The sequence below is a fragment of the Schistocerca gregaria genome, chromosome 9, assembly GCF_023897955.1.
Source record: "Schistocerca gregaria isolate iqSchGreg1 chromosome 9, iqSchGreg1.2, whole genome shotgun sequence".
NCBI lineage: Eukaryota > Metazoa > Arthropoda > Insecta > Orthoptera > Acrididae > Schistocerca > Schistocerca gregaria.
In genome coordinates this window covers 118777224-118805168 of record NC_064928.1, presented here as the reverse complement: position 1 = coordinate 118805168, position 27945 = coordinate 118777224, and the positions used below count along the sequence as shown (strand labels likewise).

Here is a 27945-nt window from a genome sequence, read left to right as displayed (position 1 = left end):
GCGTTTGGAAGATTACTACATAATATTCATGCGGTAACTATTGAAATGGCATAGATTTATTTCCAATTTGCCAGTAACGGGAAGTTGTCGTGAATAGACGAACATATTTTGAGTCGTCTTGCAGTTTTTCGATTAACATTTTACTTATAGCTGCTATTTTTACACAGAAATCGCTGATGTTGACTGGTTTTTGCAGGTGGTTATAGGTTCATAGATGTGTGACAGAGCACACAGAGCCCACAGAAAAGGTCGCGGACGGGAAATCGATTTGCATGGAGGATGTATAGCCACCCTCTGAAATTTAAACTTGTGACATATCCTCAGGATAGTGTGGCCTCGCTGATGCTGCAATAAAATTTGCGGCCGCCGGTACACGAAGACCCAACGGACGATCTTGGTAATGACTTTACTCCAAAGTTTCATAAAATTAAAATTTAAGGTGCTGAAGTTCTCCACTGGCTGTCCACTAATCGACAGTTTCAGGAGTGGAGTTTGATGTTTAATTAGGACTAAACACAGATAATACTGTCAACACCACGCACCATTTCCAAGTTTATTTTATCAGATTGTGTACATTTATTTTAGTTCACACACACACACAAGAAGTGTAAAATGCGCGAATGGTCCATACAATCGGTCAGATTCTGTCTGCCTGAAGTTCATTTTAATGCTCACAGAGAAGTTGATTGCTTAAAATCTATGAGGAACAAAATTACAGTTTCAGCATTTAATTAATACAGTTCACACAGTTCTTATCAAGAACTCCATCTTATCAAAACTCCATCTCCCACACAGCTTAAATGTACGAGCACAGTCTTTTAATAATAGTTGAATTTAAAACAGCAGTAACTTCCATTTGTATTATAATGCAGCATAGAAAATTACTATACCACAGCCTCCACAACGCTTTCACTTAGCACAATACTCAAAACAGTCATATTATAATATCCACATAGTGCTCTGTATATATTCTCAAGTCCTCTTCGTGACACAGCAATGCATATTAACTTGTTTCACCAGCAAAGTTTCATCAACATTGACAAAATATTACATAGATAAAATATATCCCTACATTAGCCATAGCATTAATTTTCGTAGAGAATAATGCTTCCAGATTATCTTATTAATTACAACCTAGACAATACCCACACACACATCAATAACAGAAACAGTTCTGCACTTTGTCAGAAGACAAACATTAAGAACAAAAGAGTTATTTTACATAATAAAATTGGAGTATCAACAAATTATTCCATATATAGATAAGTATGTACATGTTAATAGAAAAATCTCAATTCGAAGTGCTCGTCAGAAACCACTCATCAGATAAGCTGCACCTTGTTGCCCACCAGTGTCGACAGCAGTAATATGTGCTGCCTGCTCGAGGCACCTGCAGAGATGTGTGGTGGACAGAGTGTAGGCTGCCAGGCGGTGCATTGTCCCCTACATCATTCTAGCTGTTCTGCAGCAGAAAGCAAAAGCACCTCCTGATAATGACCAGCAAGACCTTCAGCTCCATCCATACGAATGGTGGTAGTATATGCTGGGCTCGTCCAGAGACATGAAGGAAGCCCTGATTGTCCAGTGTGTAGGGCACTGAGTGTGCGTTATGCTCCAGATAACCTCAGCACCAGTGTGGCAGGAAGTGGGAGCGCTTCAGGATTTCGGCCAGGAAGACCCTGAGTTACAGTAGTGTGGAGTGTGGTGGTGTCCAGTGGGCTCCTATAGAGGCATGCGAAAGACTGCACCTGCATGGACAGTTTACAGTGGGTTCCTACATAGGCAGAAGACATACATGAGGCCCTGATCAACTGGATAGTGTACTATTCCAGCAGCTGCACAGCAGGAAGTGGATGTACCTTTGGCCACTGGCCAGGAATGCTCTGACCAGCATCAGTGTTTGTTATTGTGGGCTACTGCAGGAGCATTAAGCATCTGAAGACTGATTAACTGGATGCTATGTAATCCAGTGCAGAATGAATTGTGTGCCAGGTCCTCCCAAAAGACCTGTTGTAGTAAGGGGAAACATTTCAAAATTTTGGCCAGGAGAAACTTAAATTGCTGCAGAATGGATAGTTATGATATTAGGCTTCTTGAACACACAAACGAGACGTTCATCAGATAGATGATCTATATGGTGATGTAGAATGTATCCTTCCAGTGGGCATGTAGCAGGAAACAAAGTCTCCTCTGGGTACTGGCTATGGAGGTTGAGGAGTCTAGCTATTTGGACGGTGATCTATGTGATGGGACCCTGCATAGGTACACAAGAGGCCCAGATTGAATGGATTAAACATTGATCAGGCGGAACATAATGATCACAGATTTACTATTGATATAAACTCGTCGATGCAATAGCAGTGTCGGCTGTTGAGGAATGACTGTTAGGCTGACACACACATGGTGCATGGAGTACGAGTATGCTATTCATGTGTAGAATGAGGAAGGCAAGCGATCTGTCTGTCTGATCGATGACACATTGTGATGGCCTGGAGTCTCGCCATGAGCATTTCGGAAAGTGCCTGACTTGTCTGGTGTTCGAGGAGTGCTGCAGTCAGTGTTTCAACATGTAGCGAAAACAAGGTGAAACCGCATCCAGGCTTCCTGAAAATTGGCGACCAGCCCTCATCACATAATGTCTAACATCGTAGGCGAGCAGACTGGAAAAACAGGAAAGGCAGGACTAACATCTGACTTTAATACTGCTTAGAGAACAAGTGTCTCTAAATACACAGTCCACCGAACACTCCTAACGATTGGCCTCCACAGCTGACAACTCATGCATGTGCCAATGTTAACACCACAACATTGATAACTACAAATGAAATGGACACGTGACTGTTGGTACTTGACAAGGGCGCAGCGGTGGAGCACAGCATGGCCTGATAAATACTTCATCTTGCCAATGGGAGAGTGCACATCGGCGTCTTCCAGGGGATTAGCTCCTTGATGCCTGTACTGTGGGACAGAGACAAGCTGGCAGCTGGCAGTGAACCAATATGTTCTGGGGAACGTTCATATAGGCATCCATTGCTTCAATGGAGCTTGTGCAAGACACCATGACGACCAAGGAGTATCATACATTGGTTTTAATCCACGTACATCTCTTTGTGACGATTATGTTTCCTGACAGCAATGGTATTTTTCAACAAGATAATGCGCCATGTCAGAAGGTCAAGAGTGTGATTCAGTGGTTCGAGGAACACAATTGTGAGCTCAAATTGATGTGCTGCGCAACAACTCGCCCAAACACATCTGGAATGTCACTGAACGTGGCGTCAGAGCTCATCGCTGGCCTCGTTGGAATTTGTGGGAATTAGGTGAGTGGTGTGTGCAGATGTGGTGTCACCTCCCTCCAATGACCTACCAATGCCTCACTGCTTCCATGTCATGATGCATCACCTCTATTATCCGAGCCAAAGGTTGACATACCGGCTATTAGGCAGATGGTCATAATTTTCTGGCTGATTAGTGTATAGAGTCTGAAGGAGAGTGCATTGCCCTTCACTTCCTGAAAGCTGCTGTGTAGCAGGAACTGGCAGTGCCTCAGATCAGGCACATCTTCTTTTTCATTTCGTGGACCTCTGCAGAGACACACTGGTATCCCTAATCACCTGGACTGCATTAGGCTTAGAAAGAACAGTATGTACTCCAGGCCCTCACAATAACCGTGTGCCCAGAAGCTGAAGTGCCTCAGGATGATCAACTGGAAAAGAATGAGCTCGAGCAGTGTGCAGTGCTGTGTGGTTGTTAGAATGCAGAAGATCCAGCATGGATGGATGGTGTACAGTCTCAAAGAGAATGCACTAACCTCAAGGTAGTCCAAATCACTGTCTAGCACCCGAGTTTTGGATAGGAAGGCCTTTAAGTTTAACAATGTCATGAGAGCGATCCTCTGCCGAAGAATGCAGGAGTACCTTACCAGATGCTTGAAGGCTGGGTGAATAGCACAGTCTCAAGGAGAATGCATAGTCCTCCACTGCCTATCCTCCAGCTGGTCCCAGCAGTAGTGTATCACCTGGGTATTGGTTAGGAAAATCTTGTCCTGGGAGCGAGCCTATGTTGTAGGCCTCTGCAGAAGTGAACATGAGTCCCTGACCAGATGCCATAAAGGTTGATAGATGTGAAGAGATCCTGTCAGTGTCTGCTTAGTAGGAAGCACATGACCTCCTGGATATGCATCAAGAGGTCCAGCAGTGCTACAGCCTGGGCTCGTTTATGGGCATGCAGGAGGCCATGACAACAGTATATAGGTTGATGGAGAGTGGGATGAATAAGGTCTTCCCAAAGGCTGTGCAGTAGGAAACTGCCTTAGGATGATGGCCTCAAAGAGAATGAGTTCCAGCAGTAAAAAGTGTGTTATTATGTGATTAGTGCCATGCAGCAGAATCTGCTTGGATCAACCATGTACAGTCTTAAGGAGAATGCATTGTCTTCCAGGTCTTCCCAGTGGAGTCGTAACAGGAAGCTGAATCTCTTGTGAGTACTGGCTAAGAAAGTAATGTCATGAGAGCAAACTGATGTGCTGGGCCGAGCAGGAGCACACAGGTGTCCGTGACTGCCTGATGTGAAGGCTGATGAAAAGGGTGCAGCATTGCAAGTCCTCCAAGTGATTGTCTAGCAGGGAACAAAAGTGGCTGTCACTGTTCACCATGGACATACTGAGGTCCAGGGGCACATTGTGCTCCTACAAAGTGGGCACCTGCAGAGGCACACAGGAAACCCTTCGCAGCTGGACAGTGTGCAGACTGAAAGAGAGTGGGTGCCCCAGGTCCTCTCAGTGACTGTGCATCAAAGTTATGAATCTCCTGTGAATACTGGCTGGGAAACAATGAGATTTAATAGTGTCATGAGAGCGATCCTATGTGATGGCAGGAGCGAACAGGAATTCCAGATGTTATCGTGTGAAGGATGATGGATAGGATGTAGAAGCAGAAGGACCTCTCCAGGAACGCATTGAGGTCCGAGGGTGTGTCGGGTGGTGGTGCTACAGGCCAGACTCTTGCAGAGGCACACAGTAGACCTCGATCGGCTTGAAGGTGTGTAGGGTGATGCTGAGCACGGAGTTTTCAAGGTCCTCCCAGCGGCTGTGCGGCAGGAACCGGAAGCGTCTCAAGACGGTCGCCAGGAAGACTTTGATCTCGAGGCGCGCGTACTGGGAGCCCACGCAGTTGCGTGAGCCCAGTCCGAAAGGCAGGTAGCTGCAGGGGTGCTCTTCGCCACTTCGACCCTCCAGGAAGCGCGAAGGGTCGAACTTCAGCGGGTCTGGGAAGAACTGCGGCAGGCGGTGCGTGAGGAAGGGCGCCACGTACAGTATCGTGCCCTTCGGTACTAGTACCCGCCCACCGGACAACCTGATGTCCTCCGTAAGTATCCGGGGGAGCATCGGAACCACCGGGAACAGCCGCAGCGTCTCCTGTAGTATCATCCCAGGAGCTGACATACATACTGAGTATACAGGCTTCTACTTTCCTAAGGGGCAAACAGCAGCCTACCCCCAGATTCTTTAAGGAATTGAAGACCCATGTATAAAACAGCATCAGACGTCTGTTATTTGAAAGACATCATGTTTATGCCAGTGACTGTTAAACTTTTTATTTCCACTATTGCAATTTCGGCCTTAGGCCATTATCAAGTGCATCAAATGACAACGACATATAAATGTGACAGCCTGTACAAAGTTGACATGGCATACACGAAAACATCTGCACTTGATAATGGCCTAAGGCTGAAATTGCAATAGTGGAAACATAAAGTACAACAGTCATGGGCGTAAACATGATGTCTTTCAAAAAAAATTCAGATGACTGTCACTCCCAGTCATGAAAAGTTAATTAGACGTCTGTTCCATTGCAAATCGGCTGACTTATTAAATATATTATGTTAAGAAGGTAAAAAATTTAGGGTTGAAAACACAAAACAGTAATTATGTCGGTTTTATTATTTTCTAATTATTCTTATACCATTTTTTAAAATTTGGTAGGTAAACACAGGCCGTAAATTTTCTTTGTTTATTGAACCTGATCTGATTATGGCCATCATTACCCCTCTCTTACATCGGACCAGGTTTTTACACATACAGTACCATTTTATGTCATAGTTACCTAAGAAATAACAATTTTAATATGACAATGTGTGAGTCAATGTCAGTAAATAACACAGCCAATGAACTCGCAGTTACTACTGCTGCTCTTGCTGTCACTGCTAATAATAATAATAATAATAATAATAACAGTAATAATAACAATACTAATGATCATAATAACAATCATGATACTGGCACATATAAATAGAATGTACAGGTGTTCAAAATAGATGTTTTCTGATACATTGAAGTCCGCAGCTCGTGGTCGTGTGGTAGCGTTCTCGCTTCCCGCGCCCGGGTTCCCAGGTTCGATTCCCGGCGGGGTCAGGGATTTTCTCTGCCTCGTGATGACTGGGTCTTGTGTGATGTCCTTAGGTTAGTTAGATTTAAGTAGTTCTAAGTTCTAGGGGACTGATGACCACAGATGTTACGTCCCATAGTGCTCAGAGCCATTTGAACCATTAACTTTGATACATTGAGTTTTGGTGAAAGGAAATTTAAGAAGACTGCACGAGGTAAGCCTACGGGGAAATGACGAAGATGTGGTTAGAAACAAGCGTGTACAGAGGCAACGAAAGTGTACGAAGAGAATGGTAGTCATTGTTGTTGCTCCAGGAGATATGTCATTAATTGTTTTCTGAAGCTAGATATGTTACTCAGTTCTCTAATTTAACCCAGGAAGTTACTAGGTACAGGCATATGAAAATTACCTTCCTACACGAATTTTTAAATTTCTTAAATATTTATACCAACGATATTGAGACCTATTTACATTTATTGGAAACGTAGTTCCTCTCCTAAGCTCCGTGTCGTGCAATGATAAAAATTTTGTAGGTATCTTCAGTGGTATATGTGAAACTGCCTGCAACCTGAGTACCGCTTTGAGTTAGCAGGAAAGAAATAATACACTGAAACGTCATGCCTGATGCAGGAAGTAAAATGCTTGGGTAAACAACATTTAGTAAGCGAGGCCGCAAGCGAGAAAAAATTTAGAACAGGTTTGAAGTTATATTTGATGTTTGTTCAGAGTAGCTGGGCGCTCTCATTACCAAACACTGGATAAGTATATACGTTGTACGTTGTAAGAATAAACATGATGTACGCAAACACACACGCGATGATTGGTCTGTAGCCGTACACATGTTCTAATGAGACGATCTTTCCTAACATCACTTTTTTTATATAGAAACAGGAGATACCAAAAGATTTGTAAAATCTTGTATAGGTTAAAATTATCTCAGCTGTTTCATTAAAAGAATTTCATATGATTTTGAATACGATGTATTATATTTCAGGCTAAAATGTATAAAAAGAAATTAATTTGTTAGTACTCTATACATACAGTTAAAAATACTTTTCTATTAGAAATATTTGAAATGAACAAATATCTGGCATGCTTAAAATTAATATTACTAATTGCTCAATCTAACGTAACTATTAAATTCATTTCCGGATTCGTTTATAAAATAATGGTATAGCTTGGTGATTATTCTCCTTTTGTCAAGAAAGTCTGTAAACTCTTTTGCTTTTTAAACTCTTTGTAACATTGTGAGTACCAGAGAGTGTAAGGAGTAGCGCGCATGTCTCTGATGGGATCGGACTTACCTTCTGAGGTCATCAGTCCCCTAGAACGTAGAACTAGTTAAACCTAACTAACCTAAGGACATTACACACATCCATACCCGAGGCAGGATTTGAACCTGCGACCGTGGCGGTCGCGCAGTTCCAGACTGCAGCGCCTAGAACCGCTCGGCCGGCCGTGACTTCGTGATGGATACTAACAATGTAACTTGTGGTGTTATAGACGTGAAAATTGTAAAGATGATGTGATACTGAAAACTGAGACCAAAAATAAAATTAAAGATTAAAACAGGCAAATATTCAAACATTATTTAGATCAACAGGAATATTACGCCTTTTGAAGCTTTCGAAACTTTTGAACAGAGAGGAAAAATTACTGCCGATGTGTGCGAGGGTAAGATTACAAAATGTTGTTACACTCTTCAAAGTACGTCCCACGTATGCGCTAGATATCTTATTACTATGTTACGTTAAATGAAACTTCAAGATATTCTGATGCCTTAACATCCTAAAATAAAAATGTTGAGGTGCGCCGATGACATCGTAATTCTGTCAGAGACAGCAAAGGACTTGGAAGAGCAGTTGAACGGAATGGATAGTGTCTTGAAAGGAGGATATAAGATGAATATCAACAAGAGCAAAACGAGGATAATGGAATGTAGTCGAATTAAGTCGGGTGATGTTGAGGGAATTAGGTTAGGAAATGAGACAATTAAAGTAGTAAAGGAGTTTTGCTATTTGGGGAGCAAAATAACTGATGATGGTCGAAGTAGAGAGGATATAAAATGTAGACTGGCAATGGCAAGGAAAGCGTTTCTGAAGAAGAGAAATTTGATAACATCGAGTATAGATTTAAGTGTCAGGAAGTCATTTCTGAAAGTATTTGTATGGGGTGTAGCCATGTAGAGGGAGACCAAGAGATGGATACGCTAAGCAGATTCAGAAGGATGTAGGTTGCAGTAGGTACTGGGAGATGAAGAAGGTTGCACAAGATAGAGTAGTATGGAGAGCTGCATCAAACCAGTCTGAGGACTGAAGACCACAACAACAACAACATCCTTCAGTGTTTTTTTTAAGCATACTTTAGCTACGTAGTTTTCATTTTAAAATCGTTGTGCTCTGATTGTCAGGCTGCCAATACGCTGGCGCCGCTGCCCGTTAAAAAGGGGCTCCAAACAAGCTGCTCTTCAAAGTTTTACAAAAGTCTACAGAATAAAGTTAGCGTTCAACTTTTCCGAGGAACTGTATTTACTAAAGTTGAGTACACTTGCGGGATGTACAGCTGAACGGGTAGCACTGAAGTCTGGGATTTCAGTACACTTCGTGGATAGAGGGTTCAAATCTCACTTTGGTTATTCTACTTTCATCGTTAAGTTTACAGTACCTACATATTTGTACCTACATATTTGTTAATTAACACATGTATAATCGACATTCCTTAATAAAATATCAGTGTCTTCTTAAATTCTTGAATTAAGTCAGGTGATGCTGAGGCAATTAGATTAGGAAATGAGATACTGAAAGTAGTAGATGAGCTTTGCTATTTGGGCAACAAAATGACTGAGGGTGGTACAAGTAGAGAGGATATAAAATGTAGACTGGCGATAGTACGGAAAGCGTTGCTGAAGAAGAGAAATTTGTTGACATCGATTTAAGTGTCAGAAAGTCTTTTCTGAAGGTATGTGTGTGGAGTATAGCAATGTATGGATGTGAAACATGGACGATAAACAGTTTAGACACGAAGAGAAGAGAAGCTTTTCAAATGTTGTGCTACAAAGAATTCTGAAGATTAGATGGGTAGATCATGTAACTAATGAGGAGCTACTGAACAGAATTGCGTAGAAGGGGACTTTATGGCAGAACTTGACTAGAATAAGGGATCGGTTGGTAGGACACGTTCTGACGCTTCTAGGGATCACCAATTCAGTACCGGAGGGATGCACGGAGTGTAAAAACCATAGAGGGAGACCAAGAGATGATTACACTAAGCAGATCAGAAGTATGTAGTAGGTTGCAATAGTTACTTGGAGATTAAGAGTAGCATGGAGAGCTGCATCAAACCAGTGTTTGGACCGAAGACCATAACAAGGTAACAACCTGTTTCTATTAGGCCTACAAGTTTGCTCTCACCGTTTTTTCCTCGAACTCTGAAGCTGTTCTGGGCAAAACTTACAAAAAGTTCACAATTCAAAGTACCGGTCATCGCTGGCCACAACTTTTTCCCAGCTTTCGAGCAGCATAAGAATCCCGCGGCGGCACAAATGGGCGACTTTGGAGAAGGCCCATGACCCGATCGTATTCTGCACTTGTTCACACATGAGCGGAAGTGATGGTTAGCCCGGCGGTCAGAGGGAGCAAGATTTACGGCGCGTGGTGTAGGACTCCCCATTTCCAGGTTTTCAAGTATGTCCTGATTGGTTTTGTGACATAGAATCGATCAACGACATGCTGCAAAATCACGTGTTCATGTCTGTCGTCGCTGCGTTGCGGCCGTTTGTCTTTCAGTGCTTTCGTTAACAATATCCTGTGAGTGTTGCCGTCCGGTTGAGTATCTTCGAAAACCTTCTCTCTTCCACCTCCATGCCAGTCTTCGACGCCAAAATCACCGTTCTTATGGGGGGTAGGACGTCAAACGGGCCGACCTGGAGCAGGAGAGGCACCACAGTACATTTTAATTTCCAGTATCTATACTTTCAGAAATAAATTCATAAAACTTTGTCATCATCACCAGGAAGGATTCAGGATTCACACTCATTGCAGTGGAAATTCAAAAAAATAACGAAGTAATTTTTTTTTACGTGCGAAATTTCATCATTTTTTCACTTACTAATGGCAGCATTTGTTGCTATAGGTACACTTTCCTTCACAAGTTAGAGAGATTCTTCGATGAATTTTGCACAGTATACACACCATACTTACAGGTGTATGAACGTCTAGAATTTATTTAATTTATGAAAAAACGAATGAGCTGCTGTATTTTTGAACTTCATGTTTAGAAGAAACACAAATTTTGTAGTTAATTACCTCAATTTTTATCACAGTTTTTAATAGATTTCGAAAATTGTAGAGTTTCATACATCTTTACGTATGGTTTGTATGCTGTGCAAAATTCATCGAAGAATCTCTCTTACTTATGAAGAAAAGTGTGCCTATAGCAACAAATACTGCCATTAGTAAGTGAAAAAAATGATGAAATTTCACATGTAAAAAAATAAATTCGTTATGTTTTCGAAGTGTGTGAAGTCTGAATCCTTTCTGGTCATGCTGACAAAGTTTTATGAATTTATTTGAAAAAGTATAGACAGTAGAAATTAAAATGTCCTGTGGTGTCTCTCCTGCTCCAAGTCGGCCTGTTTGACGTCCTACCTCCCTTAAAGGACTGAAGCCGTTGTTTGCACGTTCTTTCACTAATAGGTGCCTCACCACGGGGCCCACCCAGGATTTAATGAGCCTCAGCCGTAGAATTCTTCATGCTGAAGACGAACGTTAAAACGTCACACAAATAATGAGAATTGGGCTTGTAAGTCGATATATCCAATCGACAAAAACTTTAGGATGCAATCACAAATGGACAAAAAATGCCAACGCTTACTGTTCGACACGACACAGAACCACTTGCGCTACTGCCATCTGCTGGAAAACGCTAAAAGCAAAATTGTACACTTAACAAATTACATACTGTTCGAAAAATTCCATTTTCCATTTCAAATCGTTAACTATCGATATTTTATAAATTATTATTATAAATGTTGTTCAAATTAAGAAAACATACAACTAGAATTTTTTTGACAAAATGGAACATGAGATACTCTTTGCTTGCACCTTATTCATTGTTTTATACCACAGATGTGGTCTCGCACTAGCAAGGGTGATAAGTGTCGTGCAAACAAAGAAAACAATAATTTTCACAGCACTGAGCACACTATACAACTGCTGCATTCTTGCCGTCCAGGGTGGCCGAGCGGTTATAGGCGCTACAGACTGTAACCGGGCGACCGCTACCGTCGCAGGTTCGAATCCTGCCTCGGGCATGGATGTGTGTGATGTCCTTAGGTTAGTTAGGTTTAAGTAGTTCTAAGTTCTTGGGGACTAATGACCACAGATGTTAAGTCCCATAGTGCTCAGAGCCATTTGAACCATTTTGCTGCATTCTTATGGTTGCCACCATGGAGCCAGGTTTGAGCTTCCTGACGTATTATAACTAACGCACGAAGCTTTGCCACACGTCACTGTCAAACACTGGAGGGATGCAGAACGGCACGTGATAAGAGAAGAAGAGAAAATGTGGCGCTTGGGTGGCTTCGTGGATTCTGTTGTCGATTATGATCAACGTAGCAGAAATTTATTTTTCGCACGTGGATGCGGAAGGAATTGAACGACTGACTGTAAGTACGAGGGTTGCCCAGAAAGTGACGCACCGTATATTTTCTTTCCTCATCCGAAAACAATGCTACGAATGCGAAACGCTACGTACGTAGGTTTCCTGAGTGAGCGCACCAAGTTTCCGTCACTTTCGACAGATAGCGTAGCTGCAGGACAGATTTAAAATGGCGTCTGTAGGTGATGTACCTTACAAGCGACATGACGTCATTAAATTTCTCACTGCAGACAAAGAAACGGTGAGGAATATTCACAAACGCTTGTGCCAAGTCAATGGAGCATCTGCTGTCGACAGAAGTACAGCTACTTGCTGCGCACGGAGGGCGAAGTCATCAGAAAGCGGTTCTACGGAGCTCCACGATTTGCGACGGTCGGAGAGACCATCCACGGCTGCCACAGCTGACATGTTGCAGCCAGCTGGTGTCATTCGCCATCGAAGGATACCATTCTTGGAAGACATATTGAGGGCAATGAGGAGGTGATCCACACAGTGGAGCACTGGCTCCCCCACCAGTACAAGGATTGGTACCGACAAGGCACACACGCCCATGTTTCGCACCGGAGGAAGGCCATAGAACGGGATGGAGATTACGTGAAAAAATAAGGTGTGTAGATAAAACAGCATTCTTTCGTGTATGCAATTCTCATTATGTTCAATAAAGATTTGCTTAAGAAAAGAATGTGGTGCATTACTTTCTAGGCACCCTCGTAACACCTTCAGTGGCTTCAAAATTTAACTGTGAGGTGAAATTCTATAATATGTTTTAGCACCACATATCTCGAGCAGAAAAATTATACTATGTTTAAGTTAAGAATTTTCGCCATTCTTGTTATTAACTACAATCTTACCTTAGCTAAGAACAACACCTTGTTATGCTTCCTGTCTGGTCCCCTAAGAAATGTGCGATGTTTGCTAGACTTCTGCCGAATATTACTTCATTCTCTTTAAAAATTAAATGACATCCGGAGCTATATTATTTCTCTGCAGCTGCTCACATCTCTGTACTAGCTGGCTACCCAGTGATGTCCAGATTAAATACACCGGAATCGCAGTTGTTTGGTATTATCGCTAAGTCGATGTGTGCCTAACGCACAGCATAAAACATATCATAAAGCGCATCGTTAATGTTATACTTGACTGTAATCGAGACAGCATAGCTTTGGCTCCACGTGAAACGAAATCCAATGAGGTTCCAGCAAACGCAGAAAAAGAAACGAAATGTCGTGTGACGAGGGCCTCCCGTCGGGTAGACCGTTCGCCTGGTGCAAGTCTTTCGATTTGACGCCACTTCGGCGACTTGTGGGTCGATGGGGATGAAATGATCATGATTAGGACACCGCAACACCCAGTCCTTGAGTGGAGAAAATTTCCGACCCAGCCGGGAATACAACCCGGGCCCTTTGCATTGACAGTCTGTCGCGCTGACCACTCACCTACCGGGACGGACAGCAAACGCAGAGGAAACGTAGTGTTATGTTTGCATCATGTTTGTTCTTACGAACGCAGTGTAATCTGGATATTTCACCGTGCTGTTTTCAGAGAAGCTGGTTATCCACCCATTTCAGTGTTTATGATGTCGTACCTCCAGAATTATGTTTCGTACAATGATTTACACTGAAGTGGCACAAGTAATGGAATAGCGACATGCACATATTTATACGGATAGCGGTAGTATAGCGAGCACAAGGTATAAAAGGGCAGTGCATTGCCGGAGCTGTCATTTCTCCTCAGGCGGTCCATGTGAGGACTTTTCTCACGTGATTATGTCCGCACGACGGGAATGAACAAGTTTCAAATCGGAATAGTAGTTTGAGCTGGAAGCTTGGGACACTCCATTTCGGACATCATTAGGGAATTCAATATTCCGAGGTCCACAGTGTCAAAGAGTGTGTCGAGACTATCAAATTTCGGGCATTACCTCTCACCTCGGACAACGCTGTGGCCGTAACCCTTCACTCAACGGCCGGGAGCAGCAAAATGGCTCTGAGCACTATGTGACTTAACTTCTGAGGTCATGAGTCCCCTAGAATTTAGAACTACTAAAACCTAACTAACCTAAGGGCGTCACACACATTCATGCCCGAGGCAGGATTCGAACCTGCGACCGCAGCGGTCGTGCGGTTCCAGACTGTAGCCCCTAGAACCGCTCGGCCACTACGGCCGGCCCAGGAGCATCAGTTGTCAGTGCTAACAGACAAGCAACACTGTGTGAAATCGGAATGGTAGCCCTACCCCAATGAACCATGGACCTTGCCGTTGGTGGGGAGGCTAGCGTGCCTCAGCAATACAGATGGCCGTACCGTAGGTGCAACCAAAACGGAGGGGTATCTGTTGAGAGGCCAGACAAACGTGTGGTTCGTGAAGAGGGGCAGCAGCCTTTTAGTAGTTGCAAGGGCAACAGTCTGAATGATTGACTGATCTGGCCTTGTAACCCTAACCAAAACGGCCTTGCTGTGCTGGCGAATGGCTGAAAGCAAGGGGAAACTACAGCCGTAATTTTTCCCGAGGGCATGCAGCTTTGCTGTATGGTCAAATGATGATGGCGTCCTCTTGGGTAAAATATTCCGGAGGTAAAGTAGTCCCCCATTCGGATCTCTGGGTGGGGACCACTCAGGAGGACGTCGTTATCAGGAAAAAGAAAACTGGTGTTCTACGGATCGGAGCGTGGAATGTCAGATGCCTTAATCGGGCAGGTAGGTTAGAAAATTTAAAAAGGGAAATGGATAGGTTATAGTTAGATATAGTGGGAATTAGTGAAATTCGGTGGCAGGAGGAACAAGACTTTTGGTCAGGTGAATACAGGTTTATAAACACAAAATCAAATAGGGGTAATGCAGGAGTAGGTTTAATAATGAATAAAAAATAGGAGTGCGCATAAGCTACTACAAACAGCACAGTGAACGCATTATTGTGGCCAAGATAGACACGAAGACCACACCTACTACAATAGTACAAGATTATATGCCAACTAGCTCTGCGGATGATGAAGAAATTGATGAAATGTATGATGAGATAAAAGAAATTATTCAGGTAGTGAAGGGAGATGAAAATTTAATAGTCATGGATGACTGGAATTCGAGAGTAGGAAAAGGGAGAGAAGTAAACATGCTAGGTGAATAAGGATTGGGGGAGAGAAATGAAAGAGGAAGCCGTCTGGTAGAATTTCGCACAGAGAATAACTTGGTTCAAGAATCATAAAAGAAGGTTGTACACATGGAAGAATCCTGGAAATACTAGAAGGTATCAGATAGATTATACACTCCTGGAAATGGAAAAAAGAACACATTGACACCGGTGTGTCAGACCCACCATACTTGCTCCTGACACTGCGAGAGGGCTGTACAAGCAATGATCACACGCACGGCACAGCGGACACACCAGGAACCGCAGTGTTGGCCGTCGAATGGCGCTAGCTGCGCAGCATTTGTGCACCGCCGCCGTCAGTGTCAGCCAGTTTGCCGTGGCATACGGAGCTCCATCGCAGTCTTTAACACTGGTATCATGCCGCGACAGCGTGGACGTGAACCGTATGTGCAGTTGACGGACTTTGAGCGAGGGCGTATAGTGGGTATGCAGGAGGCAGGGTGGACGTACCGCCGAATTGCTCAACATGTGGGGCGTGAGGTCTCCACAGTACATCGATGTTGTCGCCAGTGGTCGGCGGAAGGTGCACGTGCCCGTCGACCTGGGACCGGACCGCAGCGACGCACGGATGCACGCCAAGACGGTAGGATCCTACGCAGTGCCGTAGGGGACCGCACCGCCACTTCCCAGCAAATTAGGGACACTGTTGCTCCTGGGGTATCGGCGAGGACCATTCGCAACCGTCTCCATGAAGCTGGGCTACGGTCCCGCACACCGTTAGGCCGTCTTCCGCTCACGCCCCAACATCGTGCAGCCCGCCTCCAGTGGTGTCGCGACAGGCGTGAATGGAGGGACGAATGGAGACGTGTCGTCTTCAGCGATGAGAGTCGCTTCTGCCTTGGTGCCAATGATGTTCGTATGCGTGTTTGGCGCCGTGCAGGTGAGCGCCACAATCAGGACTGCATACGGCCGAGGCACACAGGGCCAACACCCGGCATCATGGTGTGGGGAGCGATCTCCTACACTGGCCGTACACCTCTGGTGATCGTCGAGGGGACACTGAATAGTGCACGGTACATCCAAACCGTCATCGAACCCATCGTTCTACCATTCCTAGACCGGCAAGGGAACTTGCTGTTCCAACAGGACAATGCACGTCCACATGTATCCCGTGCCACCCAACGTGCTCTAGAAGGTGTAAGCCAACTACCCTGGCCAGCAAGATCTCCGGATCTGTCCCCCATTGAGCATGTTTGGGACTGGATGAAGCGTCGTCTCACGCGGTCTGCACGTCCAGCACGAACGCTGGTCCAACTGAGGCGCCAGGTGGAAATGGCATGGCAAGCCGTTCCACAGGACTACATCCAGCATCTCTACGATCGTCTCCATGGGAGAATAGCAGCCTGCATTGCTGCGAAAGGTGGATATACACTGTACTATTGCCGACATTTTGCATGCTCTGTTGCCTGTGTCTATATGCCTGTGGTTCTGTCAGTGTGATCATGTGATGTATCTGACCCCAGGAATGTGTCAATAAAGTTTCCCCTTCCTGGGACAATGAATTCACGGTGTTCTTATTTCAATTTCCAGGAGTGTATAATGGTAAGACAGAGATTTAGGAACCAGGTATTAAATAGTAAAACATTTCCAGGGGCAGATATGGAATCTGACCACAATCTATTGGTAATGAACTGTAGATTAAAACTGAAGAAATTGCAAAAATGTGGGAATTTAAGGATATGGGATCTGGACAAACTGATTAAACCAGAGGTTGTACAGAGTTTCAATAAGAGCATAAGGGAACAATTGTCACAAATGGGGAAAGAAATACAGTAGAAGAAGAACGGGTAGCTCTGAGGGATGAAGTAGTGAATGGAGCACCGGATTAAGTAAGTAAAAAGACGAGGGCTAGTAGAAATCCTTGGGTAACAGAAGAAATATTGAATTTAGTTGCTGAAAGGAAAAAATATAAAAATGCAGTAAATGAAGCAGACAAAAAGGAATACAAACGTCTCCAAAATGAGTTCGACAGGAAGTGCAAAATGGCTAGGCAGGGATGGCTAGAAGACAAATGTAAGGTTGTAAAGGCTTATCTCACTAGGGGTAAGATATGTACAGCTTACAGGAAAATCAAAGAGACCTTTGGAGAAAAGAGAACCACTTACATAAATATCAAGGGCTCAGATGGAAACCCAGTTCTAAGCAAAGAAGGGAAAGCAAAATGGAAGGAGTATATAGAGTGTCTATACAAGGGCCACGTACTTGAAGACAATATTCTGGAAATGGAAGAGAATGTAGATGAAGAGGAAATGGGAGATACAATACCGTGAAGAGTTTGACAGAGCACTGAAAGACCTGAGTCGAAACAAGGCCCCGAAACATTCCATTAGAACTACAGACGGCCTTGGGAGACCCAGTCCTGACAAAACTCTACCATCTGGTGAGCAAGATGTATGAGACAGGCGAAGTACCCTCAGACTTCAACAAGAATATAATAATCCCAATCCCAAAGAAAGCAGCTGTTGACAGATGTGAAAATTACCGAACAATCAGTCTAATAAGCCACAGCTGCAAAATACTAACACGAATTCTTTACAGACGAATGGAAAAACTAGTAGAAGCCAACCTTGGAGAAGATCATTTTGGATTCCGCAGAAATATTGGAACACGTGAGGCAATACTGACCTTACGACTTATCTTAGAAGAAAGATTAAGGAAAGGCAAACCTACATTTCTAGCATTTGTAGACTTAGAGAAAGCTTTTGACAATGTTGACTGGAATACTCTCTTTCAAATTCTAAACGTGGCAGGGGTAAAATACAGGCAGCGAAAGGCTATTTACAATTTGTACAGAAACCAGACGGCAGTTATAAGAGTCGAGGGGCATGAAAGGGAAGCAGTGGTCGGGAAGGGAGTGAGACAGTGTTGTAGTCTCTTCCCGATGTTATTCAATCTGTATATTGAAGAAGCAGTAAAGGAAACAAAATAAAAATTCGGAGTATGTTTTAATATCCATGGAGAAGAAATAAAAACTTTGAGGTTCGCCAATGACATTGTAATTCTGTCAGAGACAGCAAAGGACTTGGAAGAGCAGTTGAATGGAATGGACAGTGTCTTGAAAGGAGGATATAAGATGAACATCAACAAAAGCAAAACGAGGATAATGGAATGTAGTCGAATTAAATCGGGTGATGCTGTGGGAATTAGGTAGTAAAGGAGTTTTGCTATTTGGGGAGCAAAATAACTGATGATGGTCGAAGTAGAGGGGATATAAAATGTAGACTGGCAATGGCAAGAAAAGCGTTTCTGCAGAAGAGAAATTTGTTAACATCGATTATAGATTTATGTGTCAGGAAGTCGTTTCTGAAAGTATTTGTATGGGGTGTAGCCATGTGTGGAAGTGAAACGTGGACGATAAATAGTTTGGACAAGAAGAGAATAGAAGCTTTCGAAATGTAGTGGTACAGAAGAATGCTGAAGATTAGATGGGTAGATCACATAACTAATGAGGAGGTATTGAATAGAATTGGGGAGAAGAGGAATTTGTGGCATAACTTGACAAGAAGAAGGGACCAGTTGGTAGGACATGTTCTGAGGCATCAAGAAATCACAAATTTAGCCTTGGAGGGGAGTGTGGAAGGTAAAAATCGTAGAGGGAGACCAAGATATGAATACACTAAGCAGTTTCAGAAGGACGTAGGTTGCAGTAAGTACTGGGAGATGAAGAAGCTTGCACAGGATAGAGTAGCATGGAGAGCTGCATCAAACCAGTCTCAGGACTGATGACCACAACAACAACAGCTGTAGCTGGAAGTTTGGGACACTCCATTTCGGAAATCATTAGGGAATTCAACACTCCGATGTCGACAGTATCAAGAGTTTGTCGAGATTATCAAACTTCGGGAATTACCTCTCACCCACAGACGACGCAGTGGCCGTCATCCTTCACTCAACTGCCGGTTGCAACAGTTGTTGCGTAGAGTTGTCAGTGTTAACAGACAAGCAACACTGTCTGATATAAGCGCAGAAATGAGTGTTGGACGTATGGCGAACGTATACGCCAGGATACTGCTGTGAAATCTGGTTTTAATGGGTTCTGGCAGCAGACGACCGAGGCTAGTGCCTTTGCTGACGGCGCGACATCGCCTGCAGCGCCTCCTGTGGGCTCGTGACCCTATCGATTGGACCCTGGACGACAGGAAAAGTATGGACTGGTCAGTTGAGCCCGGATTTTAATTGATAAGAGCTGTTGGTAGGGTTCGACTGTGGTGCAGATCCCACGAAGCCACGAATCCAAACTGTCAACAACGCACTTTGCAAGCTGGCGGTGGCTTCATAATGGTGTGGACTGTGTTTACACGGAACGGACTGGGTCCACTGGTCCATTTGAACCTATCACTGAGTGCAAATTGTTATGTTATGCTACTTGGAGACCATTTGTAGGGATTCATGGACTTCATGTTCCGAAAGGAATATGGAATTTCTGTTAATAACAATGCGCTAGTCAGGACCTTGTGGACAGTCCTAGGAAATAACTTGGTCACCCCGATTCCCCGGCATGAAACCCATTGAACATTTGTGGGACATCATCTAGAGGTCAGTTCGTGCACAAAATCCTGCAATTATGGACGGCTAGAGAGATAGCGGGGTTCAGTATTTCTTCAGGGGAGTTCCTACGACCCGTTGAGTCCACGCCAAATCGAGATTCTGCCCTACGGGAGGGAAAAGGAGCCGCGGCACGATGTTGGCGGGCATCAGAGGACTTTCGTCACCTCAGCGTATTTTTTGGAGCTATGTTCGGTGGTGTGTGTGAATGCTGACTGCAAACTGTGTCCCGAGCACAGTCAGTAGTAAGGAGGAAATGAATTCAAAACGTCGTTTCTGATGCTCAAGTTTCACTGCACGAAGAGCGCAAATGGAGTAAATTTCTTTTCCTTTCATCATTTTTCGGAAGCCGTCGGCAAGACGAAGTTTGGAAAATGTTTCTAATTATCTTTATCGTTTCTTGCAGTGACTGACTGCTCTCTTTCTCAAATACTGGATGAAATTAATCTGGATGATTTGCGCATCATGACTTACACAGCCTCGACGCATGTACACGGTTTCTGACTGTAATACTTGTAACGTACAATTGTATCCCTTAATGAGCAGATTACGATAGCATTTTAATTCGGTCAATGATCATATGAAATGCTGAATTCAAGTTTTTGTTTCGCCTGGAAGCTGCCACGCGTGCATCTTGGTGCCTACACCGTGCGCCGTCTCACGCGTTTTGTGGTTCAGATCGCCGTATTTTATGGAATTACATCAGTTTGCAATACTGACTGGCACCTAATCATTGAGTATTGTTTGCTAGGTGGTGTAGCTATTCACAAGGGTCTGCGATACATGTCAGATATAACATAATTAAAATACAAAGTAAAAAACAAGGCTGTATTTTCAGTCGACAGAACAAAAAGCGAACTTTGAAGGTATAACCCGTTAAGGTAGCTTCACACCGAGAACCAGCTCCAACAAAGAAGAACATACAACTATCTTAAGTCTGGTAAACTTGCAACTGTCGTGAGTTTGGCAAACTTACACCTTTTGACAGCTTTTGAAAAATGTTGACAACAATTTCAAGCTCTTGTAAACACACGTTTGGCATTTTCATTTTTTGTTACAGGAAGGCAGTGGAAATGGATTCTGGCTGTGAAGTTGCCATTTGTTATGGTGGGAGGTGACGCTTTGCTCTTTCAGAGTACATGATGAAACCATACACAGGACGGCAAGAGAAAGGCAGAGCTAGAAGAATTGTGGAGAATTTTAAGGGAAAATTTTTAGTAGATTTCCGGCATCTTAGAACAACTATGGACTTAAGTCCTGTAAAAAGGGACATAATCACTTCTGCAACTGTGAATTTGTACAGTTTTCTAAGAGGAACGAAAGAAATTGCCATAGTTTACTCAACACCTGGCATTTTTGATGTGGAAGATCCATAAACAGGCAGGGTTTCGGATGGCAGTTGAAGGATGTTTCGCCATAATAAATGTCTTCAGTGAAAGGGAGGCAACGAAGTAAGAACCGAAAAGAATACAAGAGATGAATTCGCAATGTACTTTGTATCAAGTGTTGGTAAAGTGAAATGGCAACAAAAATATGGATAAATAGAAATTGCGTGAAAAGACAAATGTAATTAAAGCCTTCTAAACAAAACCATTATAGCTTTAGTTATTTAGGGTCTAAACCATAATCTTCAAACTACTTTGTATCAGATGTCTACAAAATTATATGACAAGAAAAATAAATAAGTTTCCGGTGAAAGTACAGCAATAATCACAAAGTTTGCGACCGAAAGTCTTACAGATTCAGTTACTAGAGAATGACATTTTACTTGCGATTGCAAATATCTTTATCCCTAGCTTGTTCAAGCCTTCCAAATACTTCATATGTTAGTAAAATGTCCATTGGGGAACGTAAATCTCAGTTGTCCCAGATCCACTTTTAGTTTTGACCATTTCACAATGCTCACGATTGTACTATTTTTTCAAATTTGTACATTTCCTTTCACACTCCCCAAGCGGTACACCAATTTCATACGAAACTTCTTTCAACAAATCTTTCCTTTTTTGTCTGATTTTGTATTCAGAATCAAAAGGATCCTACAGAGGTTTCCTCACTTCATTTTCCAACAGACTCTCCTTGAAACACTGCAGACGACATAGCAAATGCACACGTCCAAGTCACTCAATTCTTGCCATGTTTTGCTCGCTGACCATAAACTACAAACTCGAGACATTTCCCTCAATAGTTGTTCAGACTCACGAATTCAGACAACAGTTGAAAACTAAGTCAAAGTTTGAATTGGAAACAGGTGTCAACCGATATTGTTGTAGTTGATTTTCAGTGTGAAGGTACCTTCAGACTCACATGCTTCTTCTTCTCTAAGTCACAAAGTTTTTAGGAGCAGAGCGTCGTCGACCAGAGATACAAGACAGAAGTAATTAACGAAACATAAAAATGGAGGATATACAATAAAATATTTAACTGCAAAATATTTATCTAAATTACTGTACTGAAGAACTGTAAGCGTGACATTTTTTCATACTGTCATGCAGAGCTGTTTTTTCCTTCTTATCCGGATGCTTCTTACTGTTGTGTTTTTGTTTATTTACAACATGTTCCATTACACACTATCTGCCATGCTACATGTTATGTACATAGTTCCGCGTAGTCAGCATGTACACAACTTTCCCACTAGAGCGCGCCCTGCTAAGCACAACAGCACAGGCGCAGCGCTCGTCCGTCTCCGCACTACGAGGTGGTGCTGCCATAGAGACGGACCACATTCTGCTTCCGCCGATCCGCGTTTTAATATGTAGCGCAGCCAATGAGATTGCTGCTAACGTAGAACCTTTTCTCCTTGTGGATCACACTTGCGCAGTGATACATGAACGCGCGAGGTATTATAACGAGTGTACAGACCTCCGATTAGTCAGTCTGCATCAGTCGGTACCAGTCTGCATTCGTCTGCACCAGTCTGTACCAGTATGCATTTGTCTACCATAGTCTGTACGAGTTCTACATTTGTCTGTACCAGTCTATAGTCAAGTTTCAGTCTGCCCCTATTAGGATTATCATATTCCTGTACATGGCCATGAAGATAAATGTATAGACACTTATGTCAAGTATCAGAGATATATGTGAGAATAAGATTAACGTACCAATACCAAAGGAACTTCAGATTGTCAGTTGTAAACAGCATCCAGGATCAAGTTAAGTAGTGTCTACACTTGTCATTATTTCAATAAATGTGTGTGAAAATTAATCAAGTTCTGTTTAAAGTTGGTCGCCGTCTATCTGCTACTCTAAGCGTGCAAGTGCCATTTCTATCGTCTGACCTAACGGCAGAAGATAAACACGCCACGATAAGACCACGAGACATATTGCTGACACTCGCCCACTTCGTTAGAGCGACAAGTCAAATAATCTGATGGTGTGTGTACTGAAGGTTTTACAGAACGCACACCACTCTACATGTACGTATTTTGTGCGTGTGTATAGTGTTAGAAGTGTTTGTGTATGAGAGAAGGGAGAGGGTGAAATCCCAGTGGCGGCACCAAGGTGGCCTCCGAGCACAACGTCTCCGCCTGACGGACAGATCACCGTCTACTTTTTCCACCACCGGTATTCGAACCCACTTACGCTCTGGGTCGAGCGCCACCGCATAATCGCGCCTTACTGACTTTTCTTTATTGATCTCATTTTGTTCGTTTCGTGACATTTGTTCGTGGCGGACGTCGCATGACACCCATTCGAGTTCATCGTTGATCCATTCATGAAAACTGCGGAGCCCCTGAATATGAACCTGGCACCACCACGTACCTACAGAGGGAGTTTTTGAGTACGGGCTACGTAGAGTCGCTGCTCCCTTGCGTTCTAAAGGTGGACAAATACACATCTGGTCAAAATTTTAGGGCTTATTACCGTATTTAGGTATTGCAAATTCTTCTAGAGCGCTTGGTTTGTTGATGCAGTTGTAAGACACCACTGCTACAGGTTAATGGTTCAACTTGCTGGTGCTCTCCAATACCAGCACCATCACCAACAATAAATCCAATAAAAATTTCAAAAATATTGATTACCTTCTATGGACGCTCTCGTAGGACATTTTGTGATCGCAGTCGCGAAATGTGAAAGCTAGTGGGTACTCTTCATCTCAATGGTGCTTTCCAGCACTGCCACAACCGAGATCATAAAAAAAAATGTAGAATGAAATCCAGAACAATACAGAAACTTGAGGCCAGGGGAAGGCAGGGGAACATTCTTACGCTGCAGTTTGGAATACCGTACCTCATACCAAACATCACAGCTTGATGGTGTTCTCTAAAAGAGCGACAACCGAAGACGACAGCAAATCTAATACGAAGCCCCAGAATGGTGGACCACATGTGGAAGTTAGGGGCGATCCTCTTCTAGCACGACTTGTGACGGTAGTCAACTACTATGTGTGCATGGGGAACTAGAGGCGAATTTCGCGTAAAATTTGTCATACACCACTTTGCATACTATTTTAGTTATTGTCGTAGCGGCCTCTTATCAGTTAGAGGGCCCGCACAATATACAAGCAAGGTGGGCTGCCTACCTCCCTTCAAGAACTCATATCAGAACATCGCCAGTGAATGTAGACATCAACAGAGTTTCCTCACAAACACGGAACTACTTCGTGAAAAGCCATTTCACGGAGAGAAAATAATTGGAAGTAATGTGACCAAGTGTAGCACTCCGCAGAATCGGTGTTATAAGCATGCCAGAAGGGTCAGACCGTCAGTGTGTACCTACAGCTAGGACAGCTCTGGCCAATACCTACATCAGCTCTAGCCCAGTAAACGCTCGCCGTAGTCTTTTGTAGAAATTTGTATGTTGTTGGGCGTAACGCCACTTTGGAACTATGTAGCGTAGTATCTTGGTTGTTACTACTTCTTTTCATTGTCTTACAACTTTTATCCAGCTTTCGCCACCACAAGAATTATTGTGTTTCTTGTTGTTCTTGAGTTACGAAATTAGTGCAGTTAAATAAAGCGTGTCCAAACTTCATCGTTAGTTGTTTCCTGCCGACTGCAAGACACTAGAGCTATGGATCAGTTCCTTGGCGGAACTACTTTAAGGGATAATTCCTAATCCTGTGTTGCATGCTGTTGCCATTTTGCAACAAACCGTAAATTTATGTATAATAATGAGGGATACCACTTGTATGTCCGTAACTTTTCCCTATGGCAACACGCAGTTGGTAGAAACAGTTAAATCAATAATCTGTGCTAAAAGTCGAGTGTAGTTGCACACACGACCACAGCTGAAAGAGTGAAGCAATTCTGCCTCTTAGATTACACCTAATTAGGTTTCAAGGTGTGTAAAATGATGCTTAATGATAGGAAAGAGTTTGTTTGGCAGCAAATCTAAAGTAATGAATAAATCAGAATTTCAATGTTCAAGCTGTTACATAGTATTTTGTCTATCTGACCCTACACTCAGATTTTTTTTTCAGTAAAATTGATTTCCCAAAAAAAAAAAAAAAAAAAACCAACCCTGCAGTAGTGGGTTAAATGGTTGCCCTAACTGAAATACTTGTTTGGAAAGCTTCTTGATGTCGCTTTCCAGCACAGCTATCACGAGCAACACACAATTACAATCTGAAGCCTCAAATCGTGGTCCACGTAAGGAAAACATTAACGCACCTTAGCATAGCGTTGTTCGACCTGGAAACTAGTGGGTGGCAGTTCACCACAGTAGTTCAAATGGTTCAAATGGCTCTGAGCACTATGGGACTTAACATCTATGGTCATCAGTCCCCTAGAACTTAGAACTACTTAAACCTAACTAAGCTATGGACAGCACACAACACCCAGCCATCACGAGGCAGAGAAAATCCCTGACCCCGCCGGGAATCGAACCCGGGAACACGGGCGTGGGAAGCGAGAACGCTACCGCACGACCACGAGATGCGGGCACAACTGTAGTGATCTTCACCGCTACCACCACCATCACCAACAAATCTTAAGTGTTAAGATGCCGCTCCACAAATGGAACCGTGGATCATGGCAGCTACTCTTACTTTGTGTTCTTGGGGAAGAAGAGGCAACACAAGCGGGAAATTTGTCATAGACCACTGTGCAGACTATTTCTGTTCCACTCATTGACCAGTGCCTTGGCAAAACTACTGTTCCAACTGGTATATGAAGAAGAACTTGCCTCTAAGGCACCTCGATTATGCTATCCAACACTACCACCACCAACAGCAGATCTAAATGCTAAAATAACACGTAGGGGATATCTTGTCGTACACTGTCTTGTGACTCCAATTGTGGGACATGGCAGGTAGTAATTAGAAGTTTACTTCAATGCTGCTCTCCAGTACTATACCACCAACAACAATGAAGCTAAAGTTTTAAAATAGCCTTACAAAGGGAGCCTAGAGGGCATCCTCTCAAAATACACTCCTGGAAATTGAAATAAGAACACCGTGAATTTATTGTCCCAGGAAGGGGAAACTTTATTGACACATTCCTGGGGTCAGATACATCACATGATCACACTGACAGAACGACAGGCACATAGACACAGGCAACAGAGCATGCACAATGTCGGCACTAGTACAGTGTATATCCACCTTTCGCAGCAATGCAGGCTGCTATTCTCCCATAGAGACGACCGTAGAGATGCTGGATGTAGTCCTGTGGAACGGCTTGCCATGCCATTTCCACCTGGCGCCTCAGTTGGACCAGCGTTCGTGCTGGACGTGCAGACAGCGTGAGACGACGCTTCATCCAGTCCCAAACATGCTCAATGGGGGACAGATCCGGAGATCTTGCTGGCCGGGGTAGTTGACTTACACATTCTAGAGCACGTTGGGTGGCACGGGATACATGCGGACGTGCATTCTCCTGTTGGAACAGCAAGTTCCCTTGCCGGTCTAGGAATGGTAGAACGATGGGTTCGATGACGGTTTGGATGTACTGTGCACTATTCAGTGTCCCCTCGACGATCACCAGAGGTGTACGGCCAGTGTAGGAGATCGCTCCCCACACCATGATGCCAGGTGTTGGCCCTGTGTGCCTCGGTCGTATGCAGTCCTGATTGTGGCGCTCACCTGCACGGCGCCAAACACGCATACGACCATCATTGGCACCAAGGCAGAAGTGACTCTCATCGCTGAAGACGACACGTCTCCATTCGTCCCTCCATTCACGCCTGTCGGGACACCACTGGAGGCGGGCTGCACGATGTTGGGGCGTGAGCGGAAGACGGCCTAACGGTGTGCAGGACCGTAGCCCAGCTTCATGGAGACGGTTGCGAATGGTCCTCGCCGACACCCCAGGAGCAACAGTGTCCCTAATTTGCTGGGAAGTGGCGGTGCGGTCCCCTACGGCACTGCGTAGGATCCTACGGTCTTGGCGTGCATCCGTGCGTCGCTGCGGTGCGGTCCCAGGTCGACGGGCACGTGCACCTTCCGCCGACCACTGGCGACAACATCGATGTACTGTGGAGACCTCACGCCCCACGTGTTGAGCAATTCGGCGGTACGTCCACCCGGCCTCCCGCATGCCCACTATACGCCCTCGCTCAAAGTCCGTCAACTGCACATACGATTCACGTCCACGCTGTCGCGGCATGCTACCAGTGTTAAAGACTGCGATGCAGCTCTGTATGCCACGGCAAACTGGCTGACACTGACGGCGGCGGTGCACAAATGCTGCGCAGCTAGCGCCATTCGACGGCCAACACCGCGGTTCCTGGTGTGTCCGCTGTGCCGTGCGTGTGATCATTGCTTGTACAGCCCTCTCGCAGTGTCCGGAGCAAGTATGGTGGGTCTGACACACCGGTGTCAATGTGTTCTTTTTTCCATTTCCAGGAGTGTATGAGTTGTGACTGTAGCTGTGGGACATGGGAGCTAGTACGTATGAGTAGGAAAGATGAAATTTTTTCAGAGATCAGTTTACAAACTTGTTCTCCTCTACTCATGAACTAGTGCCTTGGGGAGTGTGGTGTGCGTATTCTAAGACCTTCGGTACACACACCATCCGATTATTTGACTTGTCGCTCTAACGAAGTAGGCGAGTGTCAGCAATATGTCTCGTGGTCTTATCGTGGCGTGTTTATCTTCTGCCGTCGTCACTTGCACGCTTAGAGTTGCAGATTGACGGTGACCAACTTTAAACAGAACTTGATTAATTTTCCTATACATTTATTAAAATGGTAGAAAGCATAGACATTATGAAACTTGATTCTGGATGCTGTTTACAATTGACATTCTGAAGTTCCTCTGGTCTTGGTACAT

The 27945-nt window shown here is 44.0% G+C and overlaps 1 protein-coding gene across 2 annotated transcripts in view; it reads right to left on the bottom strand.

Moving 5' to 3' along the window:
• Positions 1-523: 523 nt before the first annotated feature.
• LOC126291890 (cytochrome P450 4g15-like) overlaps positions 524-27945 on the bottom strand; it is a 131725-nt gene continuing 104303 nt past the window's right edge. For both annotated transcript variants that reach the window (XM_049985618.1, XM_049985619.1), the window contains one exon: positions 524-5416. In XM_049985618.1, the coding sequence (XP_049841575.1) occupies positions 4988-5416 (429 nt within the window). In that variant the 3' untranslated portion in view covers positions 524-4987. The remainder of the gene's footprint in view (positions 5417-27945) is intronic.